Here is a 15,636-nt window from a genome sequence, read left to right on the forward strand (position 1 = left end):
TTTTGCTACATTAAGACAACACCCTCTTCTGGGGAGGGATATTATTTGTAATCAATCATCATTATTAGTGGATTCATTCAAATTGGGCAAAATCTTGTGCTTTTTTAACCTTCAGAGGTTTCCACGTAAAAACTCTGATATCTCTTATTAATGCTACACCCATATCTTTTATTTACTTGTTTGTTAGATCTTCATACAAAATTATAATATTATACTTTATATCTCTTTACCACCATGAATATATATATATATATATATATATATATATATATATATATGGGGCGACAATACTAATTGGCCTTATGAATAGTAGCAAAAAAAAAAACGGAAATCATGGAGTCGAAGTGCCATCTTCGGTCGCTTCTCAAGTATTCAATGGCGTTCATCCTAGCGGCATGGGCCTTTGTTTGGATTCTGAAGCCGACCCAGTTGTGGAAGAGATCATGGCATGCAGCTGAGGATTGGGCTAGGCCAACTTTCCTCGGAGAAATTGGTATTTTTTTCTTGTTTGTAATGTTGAATGCAAGGCGCTTGAATTGTCTTTTAAGGCTTTAAATATTAATAGAAGCTTGAACATATCGAAGATCAAAAGTTTCTAAAATCTGCTTTATAGTTGGCTCAAATTAAGCGCATTGAAATCAATGAGCGACAAATAAACTAAGGTCAACTTAAATCAAGTTTGAATCTAACAAAGCTAGCTCGTGAGGGGTTTGGTAATAGAAATAAGTAGCATTTAAATGATTAATTCTATTTAAAACTAATTTGCTAGATATAAAATCTAAATTATATCTCTAATATAAAAAATAAAAGAACATATTTATAATTTTTTAAGATTGATCAGTAATAAAAATTTAACCATCTCCGTAACTATTCAGTCACAAATCTTTTTATAAAATATCTATAGTTATCAATAAATTAAATTCTGTAATATGGTTTTAGATTTTTAACTTTAAGTTATCATGCAAATTGTAAAATTGTCATTTAAATGCATTCAATAATCATGAAATGAGGATTATTAAAATAAATTGAATATATATAATATTTTGGGGAGGGGGTGGGGGGAATAAAAGTTTGAATTAGAATGCTGAAATTCGATACTAAATTGTATGAGTTTCTGAAAAAAAAAATAGTTTCAAATTTTTTGAGCAAGCCTAATTAAAATCTAGAACTTCTAACTGAAGCTTACACTTGGGTTGCTTGAGTTGGGTCAAATGGCTTTGAGTTCATCTTAAGCTGCAGGGATGAACACTTGATCTGGTTGTTCGACCATAATAATTCTGAATCTTCTGATCATTTGCTTTCAGGTCTCAATGTTGTTGTCTTCTGCTTTCCGGTTCTAGCAGCAGCTGCACTTGCTTATGCCTACCTTTCTATCAGTTCAAGTGAAGAAAGGTTAAGGTTTTAATGAACTGTTTTTGGTAAGACCATAGCAAGATTTTGTCAAATAATCTGGTGATTTATTTGGATTTCACGTTTGCAGAGTGAAAAGAGCTCACTTGATGACAAACTTCTTTCAACCAGTCATCACAAGTAGTAATTTTGGTATATTGTCGCTTGGCGAGCTATTTTCTATGGTTTTCTTTATTATTTTCCTAGTGTGGACATATTACTCCAATGTTTCTAGTGACTATAAGAAGATGACACCTTCAAAGATATTGAAACTAAACAGGTAGGGAAGATGTGATAATAATATATAATTTTATAGGTTACTATTATCTTTTCATTGATAGTGGTATGTTAAATCTATTTGATTCAGGAAGCAGATTAAGTTGTTGTCTTTAGGTGTTAAATTTGGTTCATTGAGTGAAGCCTGCCTTGCACTGCTGCTGCTACCAATTTTGAGGAGAATGGCATTGCTCAAGATAATGGGAATTCAGTTTGAAGCTTCTGTTAGGTACCACATGTGGATTGCTAATGGCATGATGCTTTTTTCTCTCTTGCATGGGGCTATCATAATGGCCGTATGGAGTGAAAAAAGATGACTTTTAGAAGAGGTACCTATCATATTTATTCAACATGCTATTGAGCAATATACTTGATGATGTAATGTCATATTCTGTTAGCATAAATCTAAAGTTTTGCTATCAATGTCGTCATGATACCATTCCTTATGTATAAATCTCTTAAAGAAAATATCAAGTGAAATGTTAAAATAGTTAGCTCGTCAAATTTCAAAAATTCAATGAGAAATGAAGTGTAACTTCCTAAGAAGAAAGTTGGGAAATGGAAATTGTTTTATTATTATTTTAATGTGGGATGATTATGGGCCAAAGATTTGATAATAAATCTGCATTAAGATCCAGAAAAATACTAAAAACACACAAATTTCATATATTATGTACTCATAATTTTAACAACTCTTCATTTGAAAAATGTGGGCTCCGAAAATTAGTGCCACAACCTCCCGTCTTTCAGGAGAGTTTTAATGAATTAAGTTTCGAGGTAAATCTAGATGGAAGATTGGGTTTAAAATATGACATTACCCATGGATGCAACAAGGATTTGGGTATTTGAAAATTTGATATTTAAAATTAGAAATGCACCACATTGCACTTAAGGCGGATGGTGGGGGAAATGATGATGAACTCGATCATGATCTCATGGTTCCGTCTTCCCAGCTCATTAAGGTCTCTGGTCTACTTAGTTAGAAGAGGTAGTTGACCCAACCTAACAAAAGGATCCTTGTAAGCATCCATGGGTTGCTTCGTCCAAGGGTACCTTGTAGATCTGGGATGAGTATTTGTCTAAAGGGACAAATTTGAATTCACCTTAGCTAATAGAGGGCTTTGTGCCCTATTGATTATATCATATTTATTCATATCTAAAAGATTTGGTGTCATTAAGGAACATATGGGATATAAATGTAATCATAATACAGTGGAGTCGTTGGACCAAGCTACTAGGTTAGAGGGTCATGGTCGTAATCGTTAACCACGCAAATCCATCTTGCCAAACCACTGGTTATTTATGTCTCTTTTAGGCCAAACCGCCGATCAAAGGACCAATACCACATCCTTACTTGCAAGAGGCTGTTTGAGAATGAATCCTAGTGATATTCTCGATTAGACATTAGCTCTTTGTTTGCTGAGGTGATATTTAAATTATCCACCTAGGAAAACTATTGCGGAGGGTGGATGGGTTTTGCTTTAAGCATTTCAGGGATTTATTTCAAATTTAAATATTTTAAATTTTGATATTTTTGGAATTTTGAATTCTTTTATGGGCATTTGGGAATCATTTTAAAAATTTCTAGTCCCTTTTGGTTAAGATTTTCTATCAACACATCCATTATTAGGGTGATTTTGAGGTCATTTGCAAATATTTTTATTTTGCTGAAGTTTGGGGGCATTTAAAAACATATGATCCCCTTCGGTTTAGATAAACATTCAATATGGTCATCATCAGACTTGACATTGACTTTATGATTTTATTAGTATATTTTTAATTTTTATAGGCCTTGAGAGCCTAATATGAACCTATTAAAATAAATATCTCGGTCGACATCGTGATCATAAATTTATTTGATAGTTCAAGTTGTGTCGACTCTTATCTACTCGCATAAAGGGATAAGGCATGAATTTGGATTTATCATTCGACCCATGCAGCATTCTTGGATGTCACATGTATACCCATAACATGCTCGTTAGGGCCCATGCTGGTATTTAAGGGGTATATTTTTTAATTTTATCTATTTGACCTTGTCGACTCTGTCTGATTGTTAACAAAAGACCGGGTTCATTGCTGGCTTTAGATTTTTATCAATGAATATTTTTTTGTTGATGACCTTGAAGACCTACTATGAATGTATGAAATAAATATATCGGTCGATGTTCTGATCGTATATTTGTTTGATAGTTCGGGCCGGGTCGACTCCCATCTACCCGTATAGAAAGATCTAGCTCAAACATAAATATATTATTTATTGTCCTATGCAGCATCCTCAAATGTCACGTGTGTGCGTACAACACGCTCGCCGGGGCCCATGTGGGTCTATGCTTGCATATACATTTATTTTTCTTATATTTGTATAATTGCATGTACATTGATACTTTCATTTGTATATTGATGTGCTTGCATGTGCACTTATGTATTTTTGTGTATACATGTTGCAGTGTATGTGTGAGGCATTTTGAAGAATTTGGCGCTAATCAGTTGTACGAATGATCAACATTTGGGAATGCATATCGCTCTATGTAGAAGCTCATAAACACCTTTTGTTCGCTTGTATACAGGTTGCGGATCCGGTGGCGTAGTATAGCAGCTTATGAATGCCTTTTATTCGCTTATAGGAATGTTGTGTATCCGATTACGTGGCTTAGTATCTTATGAACCCCTTATGTCTGCTTATATGAATGTTACAAATCTGGTGGCGTAACGTAGCAGCTTGTGGATGCCTTCAATTCACTTATTCCAATATTGCAAATTTGGTGGCGTGGCATCACACTACAGGTTACTCGTTACTTTATACAAGTAGACTGTAGTGCACTTACTAATCTCCTACTATTAATTGTTGATAACTACATTCAAAACAAGCTTGTTGCCTCTTTCTATAAGCAGGTTGCTTTGCTTGCAAACCTTCTAATGTTGCCTGTAGGTTTTTGTATTTATTGCATGTCATCTGACGTTTTCTTGTAAATGACATGTAGTGTATGTGAAAATTCTCCTACAACAGTCTGTAGGAGCTAGCATTTTACTATATGTCATATGTATTCACTTGCGAGAGGATGATGTATTTACTTGATGTTGAATGACGTTTAATTGCAAGGGTGTTGTATCATTCACTACTTATTGTCGATCATCACCCGCAAGTGCATCATTATGCATACAACACATCTCCCATCTCCATTAGCAGTCGTTGAAATTTATCATATGTTGCGCCGTACATTTATGTATGAGGCTTTGTTTCTAGTAAACAAGCTAATATATTCATCTATGTACTGATGTAGGTGGTCAGATAAGATGCATTTGTTGTCAACTTCTCCCACCATGTAAACTACTATCGTTTGTAGGAAACTATTGTATTTATTGCATATCAAATTCCTCTACTTATAGTGGATCGATATATTTGCTTGCCACTAAGTTATTATAGATTGCATGAATGTCCTAGTGCTTGTTGCATGCTTCTGTATATGCCTTCATGGAACATCATTAATTGTAGGCAGGTTCATTGTGTTCATCTACTTATATGTTAATCCTGATCGCATGGAGTTGTGTGAATGAGAAGTCTCCTTTTTTTTATTACCATAAGTGTATGTCTTCTTTGTAACTAGCTGAATATCACTTGTGAGTGAGCTGTATTCATCATAATCTTCTAGCTTGTGCTTGTAGGATGGAAGCCATCACTGTTGTCTACATGTGAATCAGCATATTTGACTACAAGATACTTGGCATTGATGGAAAAAAAGTCATCTTCTCCATGACCCCCTCCCTCGGTGTGTTGATGTGTCGCATTCCTTGTATGTTGCGCATTATCGTTTGAAGAGTTTAACATGCCTGCTTATATTGCTAGTTGGGATTTTTCTTGCAATTGTTTGAATATTGTAGGTTAATTAATCTTCAATGTCATTTACAGTCATCCATGAACATTCATAAACTTCCTGTAGTTGCTTGTAAATGAACCATTGTGTGTGTAGTAGGTTCATGTTCTTACTTACAAACGCATTATCTTGTTCACTATAAGTCTTCAGCATATGCTTGTATGTGAATGGTCATGATCATTGCAAGTTCCTTGTAGTCACTTATAAGCAGATTATTTTGCACATTACAAGTCCTTTGCTCGTGAGCGAGCCATCATGTTTAATACAAGCCCCTTATTCATTGATTTTTATTTTAATATTAAGGCCATTAATTAGCATTTGCACTTTAATTTTAGTGTGTTTTTTTTATTTAATGTTTGATTCCTTCTATGAGTTTAAATTCAAGTTAAGTTCATCGTCATTTATTCAATGTTAAGTCTCTTATCATTATCCAAATTTAGGTCCTCGGTTACTCAAAAATTTCAGCTGCCTCCCGGCGTCTCCCCTATTTAAGGGAAATTCCAAGAGTTGGGATTTCCCCTCCACACTATGAGAGCGCTTCATGTAGGTGTCAGACGATACTGTGGCCATGATCTTCAATCCCGCCATGCTACGAGAGCGCTTAGAGTTCTTTGAGGTACCTGCTTAAAAAATGCCAAAATTTTCTTTTCCCGCCGGCATTGATGTACGCATGAATACTTAATTTTTTCCTCGCTATGCTACGAAAGAGCTTAGAGTTCTACCTACATCACCGCAAGCATCACACTGGGTTCCCTACCACCGTGCTATGAGAGCTCGTACGATGGTCGGCCGGCGCGCTGCGATTGTTAAATGTGATATTTTGAGTTATGAATGTTATACCTACGCAAGTGACATTCGACGGTGAAATTATGCACAAAACTCTCCCTCTTTTTTTCTTTTTCTTCTTCCTTTGTTTTTGCATTTTTTTTCTTTTCCTTCCTTTTTTTATAATAATAATAATAATTATTAAAATTATTATTATTATTATTACAATTATTATAATAATTAACAATAATTATGATAATAATGAAATACAAACAAAAACATAGAATAGGAATTACCAAAAAGGGTTTTAAACTTCACGGATCATTTTTGCTGAGTCGAGTATGAGAGGGATTTAGGCCGCACTTTGTGGAAAAATTATTAGGTGCGGAGTTCGGATGTAGAGATATATTTGGACTCCAATAAAATGTTGACACATAGAGCGTACACGTGGATATTCAACTAGATTTATTTTTTTACTTTATATATTTAATGTGTTCACGGAACTTTAAGCCAAGAGCACCAAAAATACATCCAAAGTGCAGGTAAAGCACAGTAAAAAAGCTCAACAAAAAAACTATCAAAGCGTATAAAGTACAACTAAAGCGCAAGCAAAGCACAAGTAAAACATATAAAAAAGTGCAACCAAAGTACACTCCACGTTTTAAATTTTAAGTGTATGTTCGGACTTATCTCTACGTTCGGAGTACACACCTAATAATTTCTCCAGTTTGTGAGAGCATTGGTGTTTTTTTTTTTGTTTGAGGGGGGGGGAAGAATGTTACAGTGGACTGTGGGTTTGAATAGGTTTGTTTTGAAGTGGGCTACTTGGCAGATTAATGGGCTACAGTAAATAGGGTAACTGGGGAAGTGTGGGGCTAGTGGACTATTTTGAAGTGAGCCTTTTCTGGAAAATGTCTGTTATAATTGGGAAGATGAGTGGGTACAAACATGTGAAATTTCGGTCGCAAGTTGATGTCAAATTTGTCTGGGCTATGAGGTAATCAGAAGTGTTTTTATGCAAAGGCTTTTTGGTGTTGCTGAGAGGAGGATTTCTCCTGAGCAAATGGAGAGGGTTAGTCGAGTGTGGAAGTTGGTGTTGGGTTCGACAAGTGGAGAGGGAGATCCGGTTGAGATCGGGCTTGCGATTAGTGTTGAAGATGTCTTCTTGGAGCAGAAGGCTGGGCGAATGAGGCGTCGGGTCTTGTGCAAGATTGGGAGCCATGAGTCAGAAGAGATCAACTAGGGATCGATGGCAGTGATCTAGCGGACTTACATGAGGGGGTTCACGGGCATCAAACAAGAGGCCTCATGCATGGGAAGATCGAAGAAGCGAAAGAGGTTCTGTTCAATCGCTTTTTAATGACGGATAAAACATTGGATCAAGGTAGATAGTTTCCCATGATTTATGGGACAAGACGTGAAAATGAATTCCACGGGTTTAACAGTCAGAGGTAATTTCATGCTGATTTGAGTTAATTTGACTTTGGTTCTTTTATTAGTCAATTGGTCTAGTATTAATAATAATATTATTATTATTATTATTGCTAAGTTTTGAGATGATGGTAAAGAGTTAATTGCTCAAAATTACTTCGATTTGTGCGTAATTGTCTTCAAATCCATCTCAATTTGCACATGCAAACTTCATTGGGCAATTTTATAGTTGTTTTTGGGTATTGATAACGTTTCAATCTCAGCGGCGTAATCATTGTTTGCTATCGGAGGTTGTTTGAGCGACGTCATGAATTAATTTCCTCAATTTGCATGTTATTGCCTCGAGAAACGCGCCGATTTTACCGACTAATCTTAATTGAACAAATTGATAGTCATTCTTGGGTATTGAGGACATTCCAGATATAATGACAAAAATCGTTTTGCGATCGAACATCCTTTAGGCGACGCCACGTGTCAATTTTCAATGTCGGTTGTCCCTTTGGACCGATCTCATCTTATTTTACTTTAAAGGGTCTACTCTTAGGCTTGATTGTAATGTCGTAGTCCGTTTGGCAATCGAAGATCATTTGACCCTTCAAGTCAAGCGCCGTGCTGACGAGTGAGTTGCTTATATCACCGATTTTGCCCATTTTTTTGTGTGTTTTGATGTTTAGGAGTCAACATATATAGAAATGCGAAAATATGAATAACATTAATTTAATAGCCTTCTATTAGAAAAAAAATGTGTAGAAACTCAAATACTTGAAAATAATAGAATGAATAGAAATTCACACAACTCATAAACTCACATAAAAAAACTCTCCTTAAATGCTTATTATTTATTCTCTGTTAGAAACTTTATTTCTCGCTTGATGCATAAATATAAAAAGGGAAGTATTAAAACATATTGAGAACATTTCCATTCACCTTCCATGGCTACCACTGACATTTTCACATTTAGTACCTAAAATTTGAATTTTCAGCAGTTTTCTTTTTATCAGCACCCTTCATAAACTTATTTTATGATAGCAAACAAATTTCTCATTCATACACAACATTCATGTCAAAGTGGCTTTATAAAAATTTGAGTCATTTGACCTTGTGATCTAAAATATTTTGGTTAAACTTGTTTTCCTTTGATACAATCTCTTATGCAATTCTAGAGTATGTAAATATGCTTGTTTCAATCAAGAAATACTGGCCAAATCTATTGCAGATTTATTTTTTATACAAATATTTGGAGGTTCTTCTTACAAAACTTTTCTTTATTTTAATAATTTTTTTATCAAAATTATATGGCAAGCACATGATACAACAAAATACATACGAAACTTCATAAGTTATGATGGTGAAAATCAGTTGTTTCTTCGAAGCCTAAGTTTAGGTGATCTCTCCCATAAAAATATGAATGTATTTTTACTTTTTTGATCCCTAGTATCTCCTCTCTCATCACTCTCACCGCATCCAAAAAGCCTTTAATCATTAAAAAAATGAATAAAATAAGCTATGATTAATTGCACTATCAGATGATTGTGAATTATACTTGTAATTCTAAAATGCGTAGTAGCTGGAATTTCAATGAAAATAATGAGTCACGCGTTTTGCATATCATGTATCACAAACTCCTTGCCATAATCTTGCAAAGTGTTAGATCAACATTATCTCGTTTCTTATGCTTTGAAAGATTAGCATTGTAATATGACAACGTGTTTACCTTCTTATAATTATAAAATTTGAACTTCTATGAAAACCCCCTTAGCATGATCATCCTGTGAGATAAATAGCTCACACTATAGGAAAATGACCCATTTTCGACGAAATTTTCAGGCAGTTTTTCGGCTGTCAATTATCTGGCAGTTTTTTGATGGAATACAATGATATTAATTTTTCCGGCAGCAATTTCCGGTGAATTTCTTTTCGTCGAAATTTTCCAGCTTAATTTCTGGCAACTTTTCCGGTGGATTTAAAATTTAACTATTTAAATGATTTAAAAAAATAATTTTAATAGTTTATATAGTTAATTATTAAGTAAATATTTAATTTTAATTAATTTTTTAATTTAATATTCTATTTAATTAATTATTAATTTTCATTTTAAATTAATTATATATTTTAATTTTCGTTTTTAACTTGCCGGGCAGCGCGGCTGGGCAAGCGGATTTTTTAATGTTTTTTTTTAATGTCCAACGACTATGACCGCCGGAAATAAATGTCGCAGGTTTTCATTTATTGCGAAGTTTATACCAGTGAAAAAAATAAGTCGGAAAGCCGTCGGAAAATTTATTACCGCCAGAAAGTTCTATTGGAAAAATCCACCAGTACTAGCTGATTTTCCTGTAATGTCATTTTCTTTTATTTGACTTTAAAGCTTAGATAATATGGAAGAAGTCCAATATCAACCATCATGAGATTTTTTGTCATTTCCTTTTAAAATTCTTTAAATTCTTTAAAAATGCTATGAGTGCTCCTAGAAAAGATCAAATCAAAAACATATAAGCAAATGGTCAAGATATCCTTATATTGGAGTTTAAAGTAGAGAGCATATTTATAAGGATGGTTGGCAAAGGCATGCTATTAGAAGTACTTGTTGGTTCTATCATTACATGCTTTTGGAACCTATTATATAGTGTGGAGAGCTTTGTTTAACTTTCACCATTTCTTCTTACTCTTTTGACTTCATAATATGATGGTTCTCAAATATGTACTCCTTCGATGTCTCTATTTAGGAAGACAATATTTTAATCCATTTGATTAATCTTTTGCATATTTTGAAGCTGTAAAAAAGCTAATTGATTTAATATTTAAAAGCATCCAATGGAGCAATAGGGCAAAGTATAACAACAATAACAACAAGCCTTTATCCCAATATGTGGGTCGGCTACATGTATCCTTTTTCTGCATTATATTCTGTTAAGGGTCAAATTCTCATCTAAATCTAATAAAGAAAGGTAATTTCTAATATTTTCTAACGAAGTCTTTTTAGGTCTACCTCTACCTTTCTAAACATAAGTCAAATCTAATACATCTACTTTCTTAATTGGGTCATTGAAAAGCCACAGTTTTATGTGACCAAACCATCTAAGACGACTCTATCTGATCTTATCTTCCACTGGAGCTACTCCAACCTTTTCACGTATATGCTCATTTCATAAACTATCTTTAAGAGTAAAGCCTCTCATCCACCTGAGCATCCTCATCTCTGCAACACTTAACTTAATATTATGCTTCTCTTTTAATGGCCAACATTCAGCACCATAAAGCATGTCTCACTACCATCTTATAGATCTTTCCCTTAAGTTTGAGAGGGTCTTTTCTATCACATAACAAGCCCAATGCATTCCTCCACTTCAACCATCCAACTTTAATTCTATTAATAAAAATACAACAAATTAGATAATTTTAATCTCACCCTTATAATTCTTCTTCACCTTATGAACATAATTATAGTAATTACTTTATGACTTTTTTTAATGAAGCAAGTTTCAAAATGTTTTTCTACTTAATGGCTTGATTTCTTCATTTATTGTGTTTCTATTTCCTTGTAAAGCTTCTTAGAAGTTCACTGACTTATAATCATCAATGAGATTAAAAGAAGTGTGAGATTTTCAATCTTCTTACTTATCTCATATAGATCTCAAAGACTTCTTGTACACTTTTCGTTTCTTTTTGTTTAAAAAGATTGCTGTGAATTTGCATATCTAATTAGTGTTATTGTAGTAAGCTCTTCAGGAGTTGATTTCATCATAGGTTGCTCCATTATTACTTAATTATTTTTTTCAAAGTTAAGAGAAAAGTTGTATTCTTTAAGTTTTTATTTCTCCCAAGGATTTCCTTTCCATTATTTAGATTATATATCTGATAGGAATTGAAGATCAAAACAACACACGACAATTAAAAAAATAGCAACTTACTCCAAATAGATCAAGAAATAACACAAAGAATGCTATTTTTACTAATTTACAAGCAAAGTAAGACGAGATATAGGTTGATTCACTATTCTAGAGGTGAATCGTCTCTCCCACAATTCTTAGCAGCTACTAGGAACCCCAAACACCTCACAAAAACTCCTGCATAAATTCAAAACTTAACACAAAACATAACCTTTCAAAATCTCCCCCCTTAAACAGCCCAAATCCTCTGATAAATGCCCCTTACATCTTTTCCAAAGAGATCCCCCTTTTCTAAAGAGTTCCCCCCACCCCAAAGCTTCTTCTCCTATAGGTGATAAAGGAGGTCATGGGCTCCACTTGAGAAGTTGGATTGCTGCCCTCCTGGGCAGCTGAGTTGTAGCTCACCTGAGCAGCTAGGCAGCTTTGCCGTTGCCAACCACATAAATACTCCCCTCCCAAAAAGTCACATTACCCTCAATGTGAAAAAATGGAAACTACTTCTGGTGGGTACTGTTGAGCTCCCATGTCATCTCATACTTTGATAAATCCTTCCACTTGATCAATACCTCCCTGATTCCCTTGTCTCCTTGGCGTACTCCTTTTCACCTCCAATGCTTTTAATATCACCTCCAAATCCTCCGACAATGTGGTCGGTAGTACGGGCATGGGTGTGTGGTTTCCAATGGCTCGTCTTAGTGACAATAAATGAAATATAGGATGGATGGCTGAGGTAAATGGCAACCGTAGGTGATATGCTACTGCGCCAATACACTCCACTACCACATAAGGCTGAAAGTAGTAGGGAAGAGCTTCTCATTCCTTCGTCGAGCCAAAGTCCTCTTTCTGTAAGGTTGAATCTTAAGATAAACCATAACCCCAACCTCAAACTGCACATCTCTCCTACGTCCATCTGCCTACTTCTTCATGATTTATTATGCTCTCCGTAGATATTCTTTCAATTTTTCCAAAATCCAGTCTCTTTCTCCTAAATACTGCTCCACTAATGACAGCGATGTGTTGGCATGCCCATAATATATCAAATGAGGTGGATCCCTCCCATATAGAATTTTAAATGGCATTGCCTGAGCTGTTGTATGATATGAAGTGTTATACTAATATTCTTCCCAGGCTAACCATTTGTCCCATATTTTAGGTGCATTTGATTCAAAACAATGAAGATAAGTCTCCACTATGATTCACCACCTTTGTATGACCATCTATTGGGGGTGGTAAGTTGTACTCCGCTTCAGGATAGTCCCCTGCATCTTGAACAACTCCCAACAGAAGTGGCTCAGAAAGACCTTGCCTTGATCGAACACAATGGCCTCAGTATGCCATGAAAATAGATCACCTCTCTAATAAATGCGGCTCCCGCTGACACCACGATGTATGGGTGGTGTAAGGAAATGAAATAAGCATATTTTCTCAATATATCCACCACCACTAGAATTACAAAAAAGCTCTCTGATCTAGGTACTCCCTCGATGAAACCCATAGTCACCTCTTCCCACACCTTCTCGGGTAATACTAAAGGCTGTAGAAGACCACCTAGCGCCATATCAGGTATTTGTGTCTCTAACACACAACACAACTGGCAACCAACTCCTCCATATCCTTCTGCATGCCCACCTAGTATAGCTCTGCCTTCAATCTATGATATGTCTGCTAAACTCTTGAATGTCCCCTAATAGATATGCCATGAAACTCCTATAATAAGTGAGGGTTGTGTGGCAATGTCCTCAAAAACAAATCTTCTCTAGTATGTTTCTGACCTATCAAAGAGTAACCAGGATGGCTATCCTTATTCAACAGTAAGTCTCTTCTCATCTAGCTCACTCTCATGCTTCAAGGCCTTCCAATCCACCACCATGGGAATAGATAGATCCATAACTTGAGGGTCTTCTCTATGCCTGGAGAGATCATCTGCAGCTTTATTTTCTAGCCCGAGCTTATACTAGATCTCGAAGTCATATATCAATAACTTCAAACTTCTCTGGTTGGTCTTAATTATGAAGTTTCACGCCAACAAGTAAGGTCTCCACCTCCATATTTCCAACACTATTTCCATCAGTTCCCTTTCATACATTGATTTCAGCTTGGCCCTAACGGTTAATAACTTGCTGAAATAAGCTCTAGGTCTCTGACTTTGCATGAGAATTGCTCCCATGCATAGCCTGATACATCAATCTCAACTAAAAAATAATGGCTAAAATCTGTTAGTGATAATACAGGGACACTCATTATGGATTTCTTCAGCTGCTCAAAAGTCAGGGCGGCTACTTTCCCCCATTTAAAAATATCCTTCTTCAGTTGCAGACGAAGGGTTGGAATACCTTGTTCTTAAGTAACTGGAAGGTAGCTGGGGCATTGGTAAGCCTAAAAGATACCGGTACAAACTTGTAATGGCCTTCATGAGTCCTATAAGCATCTTTTGGATTACAGATGGCCATATTCTGATATGACGGTATCCCAATTTTAGATCAATCTTGAAGAACATCACCTCTCCATATAACTCATCCAATAACTCATCAATGATCTGGATAGAAAACTTATTCAACACCATTTTGTTATTCAAAGCCCGATAATCTACATAAAATCTCCAGTTACCACCCTTCTTCTTCACCAATAATACAAGACTGGAGAAGGGATTAACATTGGGATGAATGATTTAGGCCTCCAACACCTCCTTGATTAGTCTCTCAATTTCATTCTTCTGAACCTGTGAGTAACGATAGGATCAACCATGGATACGGGATACTCTCTCCTTCAGGATGATGGCTTGTTTATGCTCCTTTAGGGAGGTAGGATTTGAGGCAGCTGGAATATATCACTGAATTATTGTAGGAGTTGTTGGACTATCTCTGAAACCTCCTCCTCTTTCTCCATGCTTCCCTCTCCTTTGAGGATCTGGAGCACCACCAAGAATCCCATCCCTGCTACCTGCATTGCCTTCACCATGGTCTTAAAAGAAACCCTTATTTTGGATAGATTACGATACCCCTGATCCTTACCTTTCTCCCTCTCACAATGAATTCCATAGTCAATGCTTTCCAATCCACCTTAGTTTCCCCCAATGTATGCAACCACTTTATACTCAAAATTACATATGTTCTGTTGACCTCTAAGCATTAACCAGCACAAGAAAAATGAAAATCCTGTGTGCATACCTATACCCCGTCGGATCCACATATCCCGTAGAGAAGCTCCGCAAAACTCGCAAGAAATCCTGCATACCTCATATACAACGACTCAGTTCGGTTCTCCGGGAATCCTGCACGAAATCGCGCTGAATTCCTGTAGCTCGGCGCCGTTGCGTCGCTTCTCCGTGTTTCCTGCTCAAACCCCGCTCGAGGAGACTCATTCCCTTCGTTAAATACCGACCCAACCTCCACTCTTCCGGCTGCTCGTTCCACTCTCCACGACCGAACCCCCTCACTCTCGATACCTCTCCACGCGAAATCCCTCAGCCGTCCCGACCTCCTCTGATCTCCATCCAGCTTCCCGACCTCACTTGCTCCCGATACCTCTCCTCCATCTCCACTAAAGCCAACGCCTCTCGGTCCCTCTGCCCGACTCCAAGCCGTCGACCCCGTCCCGATCCCCTTGCTTCTTCCAGTCCAGAGAGAGAGAGAGATAGAGAGAGAGAGGGGAGAAGCCAACCTACCCGATCCCTTCTCCGGCTCCTTTATTCCCTTCGACTTCGCTCCTTCCACGGCTACCCTTCCGGTCGGATAGGAAGTTACGACATTTTTTTTCGGAAGCAACCATAGAGAGCTCACTGGCTGTGAAGGTAACATCTACCTTTCACATGCTTCTTTCGGCCAAATCCCGTTGCCGAGCAGCCCTATGGGCTTTATTAAATTTTTTTTAATTAATTAGTTTTAATTATAAATTAGTAGTAATTGATTAAATTTAATTTCAATTAATTATGTTAATTATAATTAATACCTATTAAGCATAATTAATTAAAATTAATTATGTTTAATTAGATTTAATTATGATTAATAATTAAT

The 15,636-nt window shown here is 36.1% G+C and overlaps 1 protein-coding gene across 1 annotated transcript in view; it reads left to right on the plus strand.

Annotated features, from left to right (window-relative positions):
- The first annotated feature begins 288 nt into the window (after positions 1-288).
- Positions 289-15,636, plus strand: part of LOC110115582 (ferric reduction oxidase 8, mitochondrial) — a 41,041-nt gene continuing 25,693 nt past the window's right edge. The window contains 4 exon segments of the mRNA XM_028699376.1: positions 289-493; positions 1,305-1,398; positions 1,481-1,669; positions 1,757-1,994. Of these exon segments, the coding sequence (XP_028555209.1) occupies positions 334-493; positions 1,305-1,398; positions 1,481-1,669; positions 1,757-1,994 (681 nt within the window). The 5' untranslated portion in view covers positions 289-333.

Source organism: Dendrobium catenatum, unplaced genomic scaffold, assembly GCF_001605985.2.
Source record: "Dendrobium catenatum unplaced genomic scaffold, ASM160598v2 fragScaff_scaffold_1267, whole genome shotgun sequence".
Taxonomy (NCBI): Eukaryota; Viridiplantae; Streptophyta; class Magnoliopsida; order Asparagales; family Orchidaceae; genus Dendrobium; species Dendrobium catenatum.